The sequence below is a fragment of the Strix uralensis genome, chromosome 25, assembly GCF_047716275.1.
Source record: "Strix uralensis isolate ZFMK-TIS-50842 chromosome 25, bStrUra1, whole genome shotgun sequence".
In the NCBI taxonomy this organism is placed as follows: domain Eukaryota; kingdom Metazoa; phylum Chordata; class Aves; order Strigiformes; family Strigidae; genus Strix; species Strix uralensis.
In genome coordinates this window covers 4,168,894-4,180,560 of record NC_133996.1, presented here as the reverse complement: position 1 = coordinate 4,180,560, position 11,667 = coordinate 4,168,894, and the positions used below count along the sequence as shown (strand labels likewise).

The 11,667-nt window shown below is 66.2% G+C and overlaps 2 protein-coding genes across 3 annotated transcripts; one reads left to right on the top strand and one right to left on the bottom strand.

Moving 5' to 3' along the window:
• Positions 1-730: 730 nt before the first annotated feature.
• Positions 731-6,697, bottom strand: CD164L2 (CD164 molecule like 2). 2 transcript variants are annotated; one of them, XM_074894417.1, is made up of 6 exons: positions 6,467-6,697; positions 4,739-4,843; positions 3,954-4,031; positions 3,709-3,777; positions 2,831-2,996; positions 731-1,244 (listed from the first exon to the last, which is right to left on the bottom strand). In XM_074894417.1, the coding sequence occupies exons 1-6, from the start codon at positions 6,549-6,551 to the stop codon at positions 1,238-1,240; spliced, it is 510 nt and encodes a 169-aa protein (XP_074750518.1). In that variant the 5' UTR covers positions 6,552-6,697; the 3' UTR covers positions 731-1,237. The 2 variants fall into 2 exon arrangements, with proteins under 2 accessions (XP_074750518.1, XP_074750519.1); XM_074894418.1 differs by having other exon boundaries at positions 3,709-3,774.
• Positions 6,698-9,707: 3,010 nt separating this feature from the next.
• Positions 9,708-11,343, top strand: GPR3 (G protein-coupled receptor 3). Its single transcript, XM_074894416.1, has one exon. The coding sequence runs from the start codon at positions 9,826-9,828 to the stop codon at positions 10,810-10,812; it is 987 nt and encodes a 328-aa protein (XP_074750517.1). The 5' UTR covers positions 9,708-9,825; the 3' UTR covers positions 10,813-11,343.
• The last annotated feature ends 324 nt before the right edge of the window (positions 11,344-11,667 follow it).

The following is an 11,667-nucleotide window of genomic DNA, read 5'->3' as shown; positions in this document are numbered from 1 at the left end:
CAAGCCACCATATGCAGGCAGCAAGCCACTATAAAGGCAGACAAGCCACTGTGCAGGCAGAGAAGCCACCACGCAGACAGATGAGCCACGGTGCAGGCAGCAAGTCACTATGAAGGCAAACAAGCCACCACACCAGCAAAACAAGCCACCACGCAGGCAGACAAGCCACCACGCAGGCAGACAAGCCATCCCAGGGCTGTTCCCACGGCAGGGCTGGGCCAGCCCGGGGCCGGAGGGAGGAGCGGGGCTGCAGTGGGGTGCAGTGGCTGTGGCACACACCCTGCCCGGCCTCCTCCCTCCTCCTCATTGCCACCCCCGGGGGGTGAGGGGCCTTAGCCAGGGCTGGATGTGGCCGCAGAGGTTCCCCCTGAGCCCCCCCTGGGCTCGCCCACGCTCACCATAAGCTGGGGACCCCAGCCCAGCACTGCCCCCAGTCCCTCCAGCCCCTGCTGCAGCCCCCCAGGGGGTTCCCCACAGAGCTGGACATCACGGGGTGAGCCCCCCGGGACAGGAGGGGACCATGTCCTGTTGCTGCATCCTCCAGCATGGCATGTCCCTTCCCCATACTGGTTCCCCTTCCCTGGTCACTGGGAGGACTGGAGTCACTCAGGGCCACCCACCAACCTGTGGCCAGGATACAGCCACGTCCCTTTTCAACCAAAACACCCCGGGGAAGCACCCGCTGCTCGGGCTCCGGGGGTGATGGGTGACAATCACACAGACACAGGAATAAGAGGAAAATCCTTTATTGGGTCTCTGTCCCCCCTGCACCGGCTCAGGCACAGCAAAGGGGCACCCCCACTGCCAGCCCTGGCCACGTGTCCCCTGATCCCCTGGGGTGGGGGGACCCCAAGGCTGGGATTCAGGGCTGAATAGGACCCCCTTGCCCAGCTGCACCCCTCCACCCTGCTCTGGACCCCCCCCTCGGGGAGCAGCAGGAGGGTGCGACCGCGGCCACGCTGGGTGCAACGCCCCCCCCCGCCCCGGAGCATCCCCAGCTGCACTGGGGACAGGGGTCAGGCCTGGGTGACGTGTCCCTCCCTGGTGTCCCCTGGGGCAGAGAAGGACAGCCCGGGGCAGAGCCAGCTTTGCATAGTTGTGGTGTGGGGCCCCTGCAGCCACGGAGGTGGGGGGACAGTCTGGCAGCGGGCAGGGACACCGGCAGCACTGGCCTCTTCTCCGCCTGCCCCGGGGAGGTCGAGGGCAGCATCTCCCCAGCCCGGGGCGCGCGGTGGCCTCAGATCCTGGTGCAGCGGACAGAGAAGAGTGCGTAGCAGAAAGGGCCCAGGCAGCTTTGCCCTGGGTACAGGGGGTCCAGCCCCTCGCAGCCCCCAGGGAGTGGGGTGCAGGGAGGGTGTCCCCAGTTCCCCCCCCACCCCACCCCGTTGCACCCGTGTGGGTGGCAGTGCCACAGGGAAGGGTTGACCCTGCATTTGGGAATTGGGTGGGAGCTACTGCAGGGGAGAGATGGGGGGCACAGGCTTTCTGCAGCCATGCCCCCCCTTGCACCCCCACCCCAGAACAGCCCCCCCCACCCGCGGACATGAGACAGACACCACCTCGCAGAGTTTAATTGGGGCAGCCCGAGGTACAAGTCTCACCCCACGGCACACAACACGCACCCCGCTCCCCAAAACAACACACAGAAAGGTGCGGGGGGGGGGTGCTGGGGACCCCCCCCTTTACACCCCCACAGCAACACAGAGGCACAGCAAAAGCACACAGCAAGGCCCTGGCTCTGCTCCTCTGGCGGGCACAGAGGGGCTGGGGGGCCGGGGTGGGCAGGGGCTGGGGGGGGTCGGAGCAGAGGGCTGGGTGCTCCAGCCAAAATGCTGAAAGAAAAATCACCTGAGAGCCCGCTGGGGGAAGAGGGGACCCCAAGTCCTCCCCCCCAGCACACCCCGAGGCTGTAGGGAGGCAATGGGGCAGGGAGTGCCCAGGGTGGGGAGGGGGGGCTGGGTGCTCTCTAACCGGGGCCAAACTGGGCCCTGCAGCTCCCATCCTGCCGGGGTGCTCAGGGGAAGGGGGGGGGCTGCACCCTGCTGCCGTGGGGCTGGGGGGGTGGTGGGGGGGCATCGGGGGCACCTCGCCCAGGTGGCAGAAGGGGCCGTGCATCAGCTGCATCCTGCCAAGGGCTCCCTGCAGGAAAGGGGGGCTCGGGGGGGCACCCCCTTCCCTTCCACCGCTAACAACTCCCAGGAAAACAGCAAACCAGCCGGGAAACCCCCTTCATGCAAGCCAGGAGAGAAGAACCACGCCATCCCCCCCGGGGAGGGGCGAGGGAAGGGTGAAGCTCTTGGGGTGCAGGGGGGCAGCCCCCTCCCCATCGCCGCCGGCACCCAGAACCTACTGGTTGTCCTCTCTGGCAGCGTGCAAGGAAAGAGAGATGGGGCACGGCCCCCCACATTAGACACGGCAAGCCCCACGGCACATGGGCACGAGAAGAGCACGAGCCCCCGCTTGGCTCAGCCTCAGAGGGATGGATTTGGGGGGCCCCCATGCTCCCCACGGGGCTTGGAGCCAGGATCCGGCCGGGCAGCAACAGACGGAGGTGGCGGCAGGACAGCCGGACACCGGCGAGGGGACAGGCAGGGGAGGACGAGCCCCTCCATCTCCCAAATCCTCCCCCCGCCGGGCAAGGACGGACCGGCACAAACAGCCACGGGAGACAACACTCAGCTGCAGGACAGGACACGGCCAGACAGGCCACGGAGCCCCACACACTGGGGCTGACCCCCATTTTTGGCTTCAAGGGTGGGTTTGGCTCAAGCGTGAGTCAGCGCGGGTGTCCCCCCCCCTCCAATCCCGGCCGGGGGTGCAGGAGCCTTACAGCGTTTGGTAGGTGCTGTCCTTCGACTTGATGAACTTGATGATGAAGAAGACCACGGCTTGGACGCTCAGCACCAGCACGATGCCGCCGATGAAGCTGGCCGTGTCAAAGCCGGGAGGGTGAAATTCGGGGCTGCCCGTCAACGGGGCGCTGGTGGTGGTGGTCCCTAAAAATGGGGTGAGGGGGTTATGGGTGCTGCTGGCATCTCTGGGTACCGATGCTCCCGCCAAGGAGAGCGGATCTGGGGGGGCTGCACAGGGAGGAATGGCTGTTTCCCAGCCCAGGGCTGGGGTGTCCCCACCAACACGCAGATGCCGGGACGGGCTCGGCCCCTTCGCATACCGGAGCAGCCGGCACCGCGTGGGAGAGGAGCCAGCGGCAAAAAGATCCCAGTGGAATAAATAATTCAGAGGGCTCCGGGCTCCGGTTACCCGCCGTAATTAGCCCAGTGCTCTCCAGTTCCCGCTTCCTGGAAGAGGCTCCTTCTCCGCTCCCAGCCCCTGCTCCAACCTGGCCGGAGATGGCATTTCCCAGCAAGGATGGCAGCAGGGCTGCTTCTTGGGGGGGCTGCAGGGTGTTATGACCCCACCCCAGCCCCATCCTGGCATCGCTGCAGCCCATGGCAGCATTGCTTAGGGCAGGGAGGGGTGACGGGGACAGAGCTGTGACCCCGGGGACAGCGCTGGCACCTCCTGGGGCACAGCCAAGGGTGAAGCTCCACGGATGCAACCCCGAGGGCAGCTCTGCTCGTCCCTCCCCAGGGATGCGAAACACGGAGGGAAGCGGCTTGTCCCATCCCACTGACCACTGTCCCCTGGGGCACCCGGACTCCCCCACCCCATCCCACCACCTTCTGCCCTCCCCCCAGACCCGCTCACGTGGGGAGTGTGTCACCGGCTCCTTGCTATGGGACCGTGGAGGCTCTTCGGTGGGGGACTTCAGTGCTGCTGAAGGAAGGGGAGAAAAAGGGTTGTCAAGGGCCATCGCCGTGCACCCCCCACCCCATGTCCCTGTCCCAGGGGTGGGATTTCATCCCCACGGCCCCTGTACCCACGGCAGCACCTCTGTCCTGGAGGCTGCTGGGTGCGGGGGACCCACTCTCATGAGGGCGGAGCGGGGTTACCTCGACACAGGGTGCTGGTGTTGTAGAGCGCACAGGTCTCCCGCGCTGCCGCCCCTCTCTGCACGCAGCTCCCCGTCTCTGCGGGAACAGGGTTTTCCCAGGGAACCCCCCCAGACAAACCAGCCCGTAGGGGCACCCAGTGCAGCCGATGGCATCAGGGCTCAGGGCTGCCCTGGGCACCCGAGGGTTTGGGATGGCGACGACTGGTTCCCAGGGGTGGGCATCCATCTGAGGGGCTGCGAGCTGTGGCACACACCCTGCCCGGCCTCCTCCCTCCTCCTCATTGCCACCCCCGGGGGGTGAGGGGCCTTAGCCAGGGCTGGATGTGGCCGCAGAGGTTCCCCCTGAGCCCCCCCTGGGCTGGCCCACGCTCACCATAAGCTGGGGACCCCAGCCCAGCAATGCCCCCAGTCCCTCCGGCCCCTGCAGCAGCCCCCCAGGGCCAGGCAAGGGGGTGCCCCACAGAGCTGGACATCACAGGGTGAGCCCCCCGGGACAGGAGGGGACCATGTCCTGTTGCTCCATCCTCCAGCATGGCATGTCCCCTCCCCATACTGGTTCCCCTCCCCTGGTCACTGGGAGGACTGGAGTCACTCAGGGCCACCCATCAACCTGTGGCCAGGATACAGCCACGTCCCTTTTCAACCAAAACACCGCGGGGCAGCACCCGCTGCTGACTCCGGGGGTGACGGGTGACACCATCCCAGCATGGCCCCAACCCAGCAGCTGTGGCTGGGGAAGGCTGGTGGGGGGTCCCATCATACACAGCTGAGCCCCCCCCTCACCTGGCTCCTCGGGGGTCCCACAGCCCATCCAGACGCAGCCGGTGCTGTTGTGCGAGGCGGTGCCGGCCGTGCATGTCTCGCAGGACCTCAACTCGCCGCAGCCTCCTGCCAAAATGGGGGGAAAAGGGGTGAAGGCAGGACCAGCATCTGTCCCCCCATCAGCTGGGGTCGGGGCTGGACCCTCTGCTCCAGGGAGGAGGTTTTTCAGGATGAAGTGGGGGGGATGAAGGCACCTCTCGCAACACCAAACCCACTAACAGACCCGTCCCGCCAGGCTGCAGCGGGGGTTGGAGCATCACCAGCTCTCCAGAGAGGGGACATCCCACACCCCACAGCCACCCAGGACACACGGAGCTCACCCCATGGCCCGCGCAGGATGAGCCCACCCCAGCCCGGGATCTTTTGGTGGAGTTTAAAAGAGACGAGGCAGCAGCACCAGCCCCACTGCTCCCGGCAGCCTTCTTGGGGTTACCTGAGCCGCTTCACCCCTCTGCCCCCCCCCCCCCCAAACTGTCCCACAGGACACACCCCCCCCCCAGCTCCCCATTGCCCCGGTAATGGCGGTGAGTCACTTGGGTGTTCACGGAGCTGCTCTGCCACGAGATCTTCCCCCACACACGCAGGCTCATCATTAATTTACAGCGATGACTGGCAGCGAGGGAGGCTGCAACGGGGAGCTGCGCCCGGGCCCTGCCTGCACCCCGCTGCGCCCCACACCCGCGTTTGCACCCTCCCGGGAAAGAGCCGGGTGCCGTTCCCCACCCTGGGACACGTTCCCAGGCTCTTGGGGGACAAACAACCCCCCCCCCGGACTCTCAGGAGGGTGCTGGGGGGTGGCACCCCTTAGGCTGGCACTCCAACCCCCCCCAGTTTTTCGGGTCCTGTGTTTGGCTGATGGAAGAGGCTCTTTCCTTCTCCCAGTGCCAAAGCAAAGGGGGTAACTGGTGGCGTAAGGCACGAAGTGGGATGCCTATTGCCATGGCTACGGCGTGGTGGGCTCGCCGCTAGGCCCCCCCCCCAGCATTTAGAGACCTGCCGGGAACCAATGGGAAAGTAGGACTTTGTTCACAAGGGTTTCAGGCAGGTTTATAATTTAAGTTATTTTTATCGCGGCAAGCACAGGAACAGACGTTTGAGCCCGACGTTGTCAACTCCCGCTCCTGTCGTCAGGTGTGGGGAGGGAGAGGGAAATAAAGGGGGGCAGCCCCATCGCTGTGGGTGCTCTGGGAACACGCGTGGGTCCCGGGGGGACAAGTCAGGGGGGGAAATGTCTCCGGTGAGCAGAGGGGGGGATGGGAGATGGGGAGCAGAAACAAGCCTGGGGTTTGCATAATGAATGCCCGGAGTTGCAGGAACCCCGGGCAGGAGGGGGACGGCTCCGCTCCCCGCTCCCCCCCGCCCCGGGAAACTGCCACGAACCACCAGATCCCTCCCCCCCCCCAGGCCAAACCCTGCACCCCGCTTGTCCCGCAGCGGCTCAGAGCACCCCTCCTGGCCCTGGGGGTCCCAGCCCCCCCGGTTGAGAGCAGGAGCTGGGGCCCGTCTCCCCCCAAAGTGGGGCCAGCCAAGGGAAGCGGGGGGGGGGGTTGTCCCAGCCTCATCACGGGCGGGGGGGTCCCGCGGGGGCCGGGGGTGAGGGGAACAACCCCCCCCCCAAAAAAAAAAAGTTCGGTTGCCCCAAAGCTGCAAACTCCCCTCGACACCCCCCCCCCCGCTTCCCGGCCGTACCTGCGCGGGTGGGAGCGGGCCCCTGCGCGCACAGCAACGCGCAAAGCAGCGCCCAGCGCAGCGCCCCGGCGCACGGCGGGGCCATGGCCCGGCCCGGTTACGCTCGGCTTAGCCAGGCTCAGCTCAGCTCGACCCGGCTCTGCTCGGCCCGGTCCCAGCGGGAGGCGTCGGGCTGCGGCACCGCGGAGCTCCCGGGAGAGCGGAGCCGCGGGCACATGCGCGCCCGCGGGAGGCGGCCCCGGCGGCGGCGGCGGGGGGGGGCGGGCAGGGGTGGCCCCGCCTCGTACCGCCCCGCCCCTGGGGGCCCGGCCCTTGGGGGCGCCCCGCTCCGGAGGTGCATCCGCACCGCCCCCCCCCGCCTCCTGCCCGCTGCCGGGGCCGTGGGGAAGAGCCGGGGCTGCCCCGGGCTCGGGGGGTCCGGAGCGGCGGGAGCTGCCCCCCCCCAGCGCGCACGGACACACAGGGTGCGCTGCGCACACTGCACTCACTGCACACACTGCACACACCGGACACGCTGCGCACACCGGACACACTGCACACCCTGCGCACTGCACACCCCCTGCACAGACACTGCGCTCACTGCACACACCGGACACACTGCACAGCCACTGCACGCACACTGCACACCCTGTGCACTGCACGCTGCACACCCCTGCACACCCACTGTGCACACTGCGCGCACTGCCTGTACACTGCACACACTGGCTGTGCACAGCGCGCACCCTGCGCGCTGCACATACTCTGCACACACCCTGCACGCTGCCTGTGCACTGCACATGCCGCACACGCTGCACGCACTGCACACCGTGCAGTGCACATGGTGTACTCACTGCGCGCGCTGCCTGCGCACCGCACACCGCACGCACTGCACACACTGTGCACGAGCTGCACACACTGCACACTGCCTGTGCACTGCACTCACTGCACTCCCTGCACTGCCTGCACTCGCTGCACACACTGCCAGAGCACTGCATATACTGCACACACTGCACACACTGCCAGAGCACTGCACACACTGCACACACTGCACACACTGCCAGAGCACTGCACACACTGCACACACTGCACTCCCTGCACACACTGCACTCCCTGAACTCACTGTACACCCTGCACACTGCCTGAGCACTGCACTCACTGCACTCACTGCACTCCCTGCACTGCCTGCACTCGCTGCACACACTGCCAGAGCACTGCACATACTGCACACACTGCACACACTGCACACACTGCCAGAGCACTGCACACCCTGCACACACTGCACTCCCTGAACTCACTGCACACCCTGCACACTGCCTGAGCACTGCACTCACTGCACACAGTGCACTGCCTGAACTCACTGCACACCCTGCACTCTCTGCACACCCTGCACTCCCTGCCTGTGCACTGCACACCCGCACCCCGCATGCACACAGCCGGTTGAACACCCCGCACACTGCACACACGCTGCACACGCGCCCCCCCCCCCCCCCCCCCCCAGCTCCCAGCCCCGTACCCGGGGCACCGTGACCCTCCCGGGGGCTGCGCGGGTCCCTCCGCCGGTCCCGGCCCCCCATGACCCCCCGCCCGGGACCCGGGGCCGTGCCGGGGTTCAGCACCGCGAACAGCTCCCGCTGGGCCGGGCCGGGCCGGGCCGGGCTAAGCCGGGCCGGGCTAAGCCGAGCCGAACCCCCCCCGGCCGGGCTCCGGGGCGGGGCGGCTGCAGCCGTGCCCAGGGGCACCGCGATCCCCCGACCCCCGCCCGGTCCCCCCCGCGCTGTGACAGCGGGGCCGGGACTGCCCACCCCCCCCCCCCCCCTCGCCCGCCGCGGCGGGGGCAGGTTGGAAATGCACCGGGCTGCGAGGAACCGGGGCGGGGGAGGGCCCCGGGGGTGCGCACGCCTTCTCCCTCCTCCTCCTCCCCCCCCCGGGGAGGAAGGCTCCCGTCCAGCCGCCCTTCCCGCAGCCCCCCCCCGCCCCGGGCCAGGCCTTCCCGCTTCTCCGGGCGATGAATTATTCAGCCCCGCGTGGGAAAGCCGGACCCACCGGGGACGCCGGGGGGGGTGGGGAACCGCGCACCCCCGCCTGTGCGGGGGAGGATCCAGCTTCACCCACTCCCCCCCCGCCCTTTTCCCCCCTTCAGGCCGCCCCCTCCACACCCCCCACCCAGCGGAGCCCCCAAACCTCTGCAATGGGGGGCGGGGGACCCCCCTCCTCTGCATCACGGCCCTGCAAGGACGGGGCGGGGGGGACCCGGGCTGAGGGGGGGTGTCCCGGGGGCGGCGTGTTTTTTGGGGGGGGGGGTATGTCTGTTTTTATGAATGGGCTGCTCCATCCCCACCGTGATTACTATGCGGCGCGCGCCTCCGCGGGGCGCTGATTGGCTCCGGCGCGTATTGACGTCACGGCGGGGAGAACGGTGCTACCGGGGGGGGGGGGGGGGGGGGGAGCGATGGTGAGTCACCCCCCCCCCCCCCCCCTACACATACACACCCCCCACACACACACCCCCCATCCCCCCCCCCCCCCCCCCCCCCCGACGGGGCTCGGTCACTATAACTCGGCGGCGCCCATGGCTGCGGGCCCCCAGCGCAGCCCGGGCCGAGCATCCCGGCAGGTGAGTGTCTGGCACCGCGGGGGGGGCGGGGGGGGGGGGGGGACAGCGGCACCGGGAGGGGGACACGGACACCGGGGTGGGGGGTGAACCCGCTCGGGCAAAGCACAGCGCTGGGGGAAAAGGGGTGAGGGGCAGCCGGGCATCCCCCCCCCCCCCCCCACCTCAGCTCCGGGGTTTGTGGCGCGGGAGGGGAAGACGCACACACACCCCCACCCCCAAGGCAAGGGGGGGATCCCCCTGTTTGGGGGGTGCATGGTGGGGCTGGGAGGGCGCCTCTCCCCGCCGGGGTGCTGGTCCCGGGGGAGCAGGGCCACCCCCATCACCTTCTGCTTGGGGAGCCCGTCAGTTTGGCCCTTGGAGGGTGGGGGCGTGGGGGGAGCCAGGGCCGGTCCCGCTCCCCGGTATTTACCCACCAAAATCATGCAGGGTGCCAACCCCAGCAGCTGAGGCAGGCAGGAGCGGGCTGAGCTGGGGTTCCCCCCCCCCCCCCTTTATTCCCATATTTATTTTATTTATTTTTCTTTGCTTGCAAAAGAATTAAAACCAAACCACCTTATCCAGAAAAATCCCCTCGGAGCAAAGATCAAGCACCCCCTCAACACACCCCGCTCTGCCCCCGCTCCCAGAGACAACTTTTGGGGGGGGGAGGCAGGGCTGTCCCTGGCTGGGGGGCACAGGGACAGCTCGGGTGGGTGCCCGTTGCGGGCAGCGGGTGCTGAGGGGGGCTGCTCTTGCTTTCGGCTGCGGCAGGTCAGCCTCTGGCAGCATGATGGAGGAAGGGCCCCCCAACTCCAGCAAAGGCCAGCAGGGCTGGTTTGCGGCCAGGAACGGCAGCGGCGACTCCTTGGACCTGGAATCGGTGGTGCAACCCCTCGCCTTGAACCCGTGGGACGTCGTCCTCTGCATCTCCGGGACCATTATCTCCTGTGAGAACGCCGTGGTGGTGGTGGTCATCTTCTACGCCCCAGCTTTCCGGGCTCCTATGTTCCTCCTCATCGGCAGCTTGGCCACGGCCGACCTCCTGGCCGGTTTGGGGTTGGTCCTGCATTTTGCCTTTGTCTACTTCATCCCGTCGGAGGCGATCAGTTTGCTCACGGTGGGGCTCCTGGTCACCTCCTTCACGGCCAGCGTCAGCAGCTTGCTGACCATCACCATCGACCGCTACCTGTCCCTCTACAACGCCCTCACCTACTACTCGGAGAGGACGGTCACCAGGACTTACATCATGTTGATCCTCACCTGGGGAGCCTCCATCTGCTACGGGCTCCTGCCCATCATGGGCTGGAACTGCCTGAAGGAGCCCTCCGCCTGCAGCATCGTCAAGCCCCTGATGAAGAACCACCTCATCATCCTCTCCGTCTCCTTCTTCATGGTCTTTGCGGTGATGCTCCAGCTCTACGTGCAGATCTGTAAGATCATCTGCCGGCACGCCCACCAGATCGCCGTCCAGAGACATTTCCTGGCCAGTTCCCACTACGTCACCACCCGAAAAGGCATCGCCACCTTGGCCGTCATCCTGGGCACCTTTGCTTCGTGCTGGCTGCCCTTCGCCATTTACTGTCTCCTGGGGGATTACAGCTACCCGGCCCTCTACACCTACGTCACCCTCCTCCCTGCCACCTACAACTCCATGATCAACCCCGTCATTTACGCCTTCAGGAACCAGGAGATCCAGAAAGTGCTGTGGACCGTGTGCTGCGGGTGCTTCTCCGCCACCATGCCTTTCCGGTCCCGCTCCCCCAGTGACGTCTGACACGTCCTCCCCTCCCCAGCCTCTCTGCACCTTTCACTTACCGATTGTAGTTGGGGGATTTTTTTTTTTCTTTTTTTTTCCTCTCCCCTTTTCATTGCCAGAGACACATCACAGGAGCTCTCGGAAACAAGCAGCTCTTCCCAGCCCCGTCCTTTTGGGTACAACCCCTTCTCTTCATCTATTTTTCCACTTTTTGAATTTACAGGAGAGAAAAACATATTTTTTATCCATAATATAATCTATATTTATGTGTGTGCACGAGAAAGAGAGGGGGGAGATCCTCGTATTTTCTTTAAAACTATTTATGATGCTTTATTTTTTTAAGGGAGGCTGATACCGGGAACATTCGCTCCCCTTTTGCTTTTTTTACAGCCTCGTTATTTACCTCAGATAGTTAAAATATATTTTGTACGTTTGGGGAAGGGGAGGGGAGACTCGTGTGCCGGAGGAGGAGGGACTTAAACCCACCCCCTTCTCCCAGCCGTCCATCCATTTATTTATTACTTTTTAATTATTATTTAATATGATTTTAATGCCGCCCTCCCGCCAGCCCAGCGCTGGGGCTTGCTGCCCTCTAGTGCTCGCTGCCTTCGGGCAGAGGGTGCTGCCAGAGGTTCTGTGCCCCCAAACCCAACAGCTTGGGGGTCCCCTGGGTGCTGCCCCCCCCTCACTATGGCACCCAGGGCTGTGTCGCCCCACCCCCCAACGCCTTTCTTTGCACAGGGACTGGATTTGCACATTTTTTGGGGGGGGAGATGGTTGCGAAGAGGGCCCTTGGGAAGGGGACCTCTCGGTGGGGTGCGGCAGAGCAGGGGTTGGGGCAGGGGGGGCTGCTTCTTGTTTACAACCGTGGAG

What these genes read in the sequence shown, in the direction of transcription:
- GPR3 (XM_074894416.1), top strand. Translation starts at nt 9,826, where the DNA reads ATGATGGAGGAAGGGCCCCCCAACTCCAGCAAAGGCCAGCAGGGCTGG.
- CD164L2 (XM_074894417.1), bottom strand. Translation starts at nt 6,551, where the DNA reads ATGGCCCCGCCGTGCGCCGGGGCGCTGCGCTGGGCGCTGCTTTGCGCG. An exon ending in TGGGACCCCCGAGGAGCCAG is followed by an intron (nt 4,032 to 4,738) that starts GTGAGGGGGGGG and finishes CTGTTCCCGCAG; the next exon opens with AGACGGGGAGCTGCGTGCAG. An exon ending in CACCAGCACCCTGTGTCGAG is followed by an intron (nt 3,778 to 3,953) that starts GTAACCCCGCTC and finishes CCCTTCCTTCAG; the next exon opens with CAGCACTGAAGTCCCCCACC.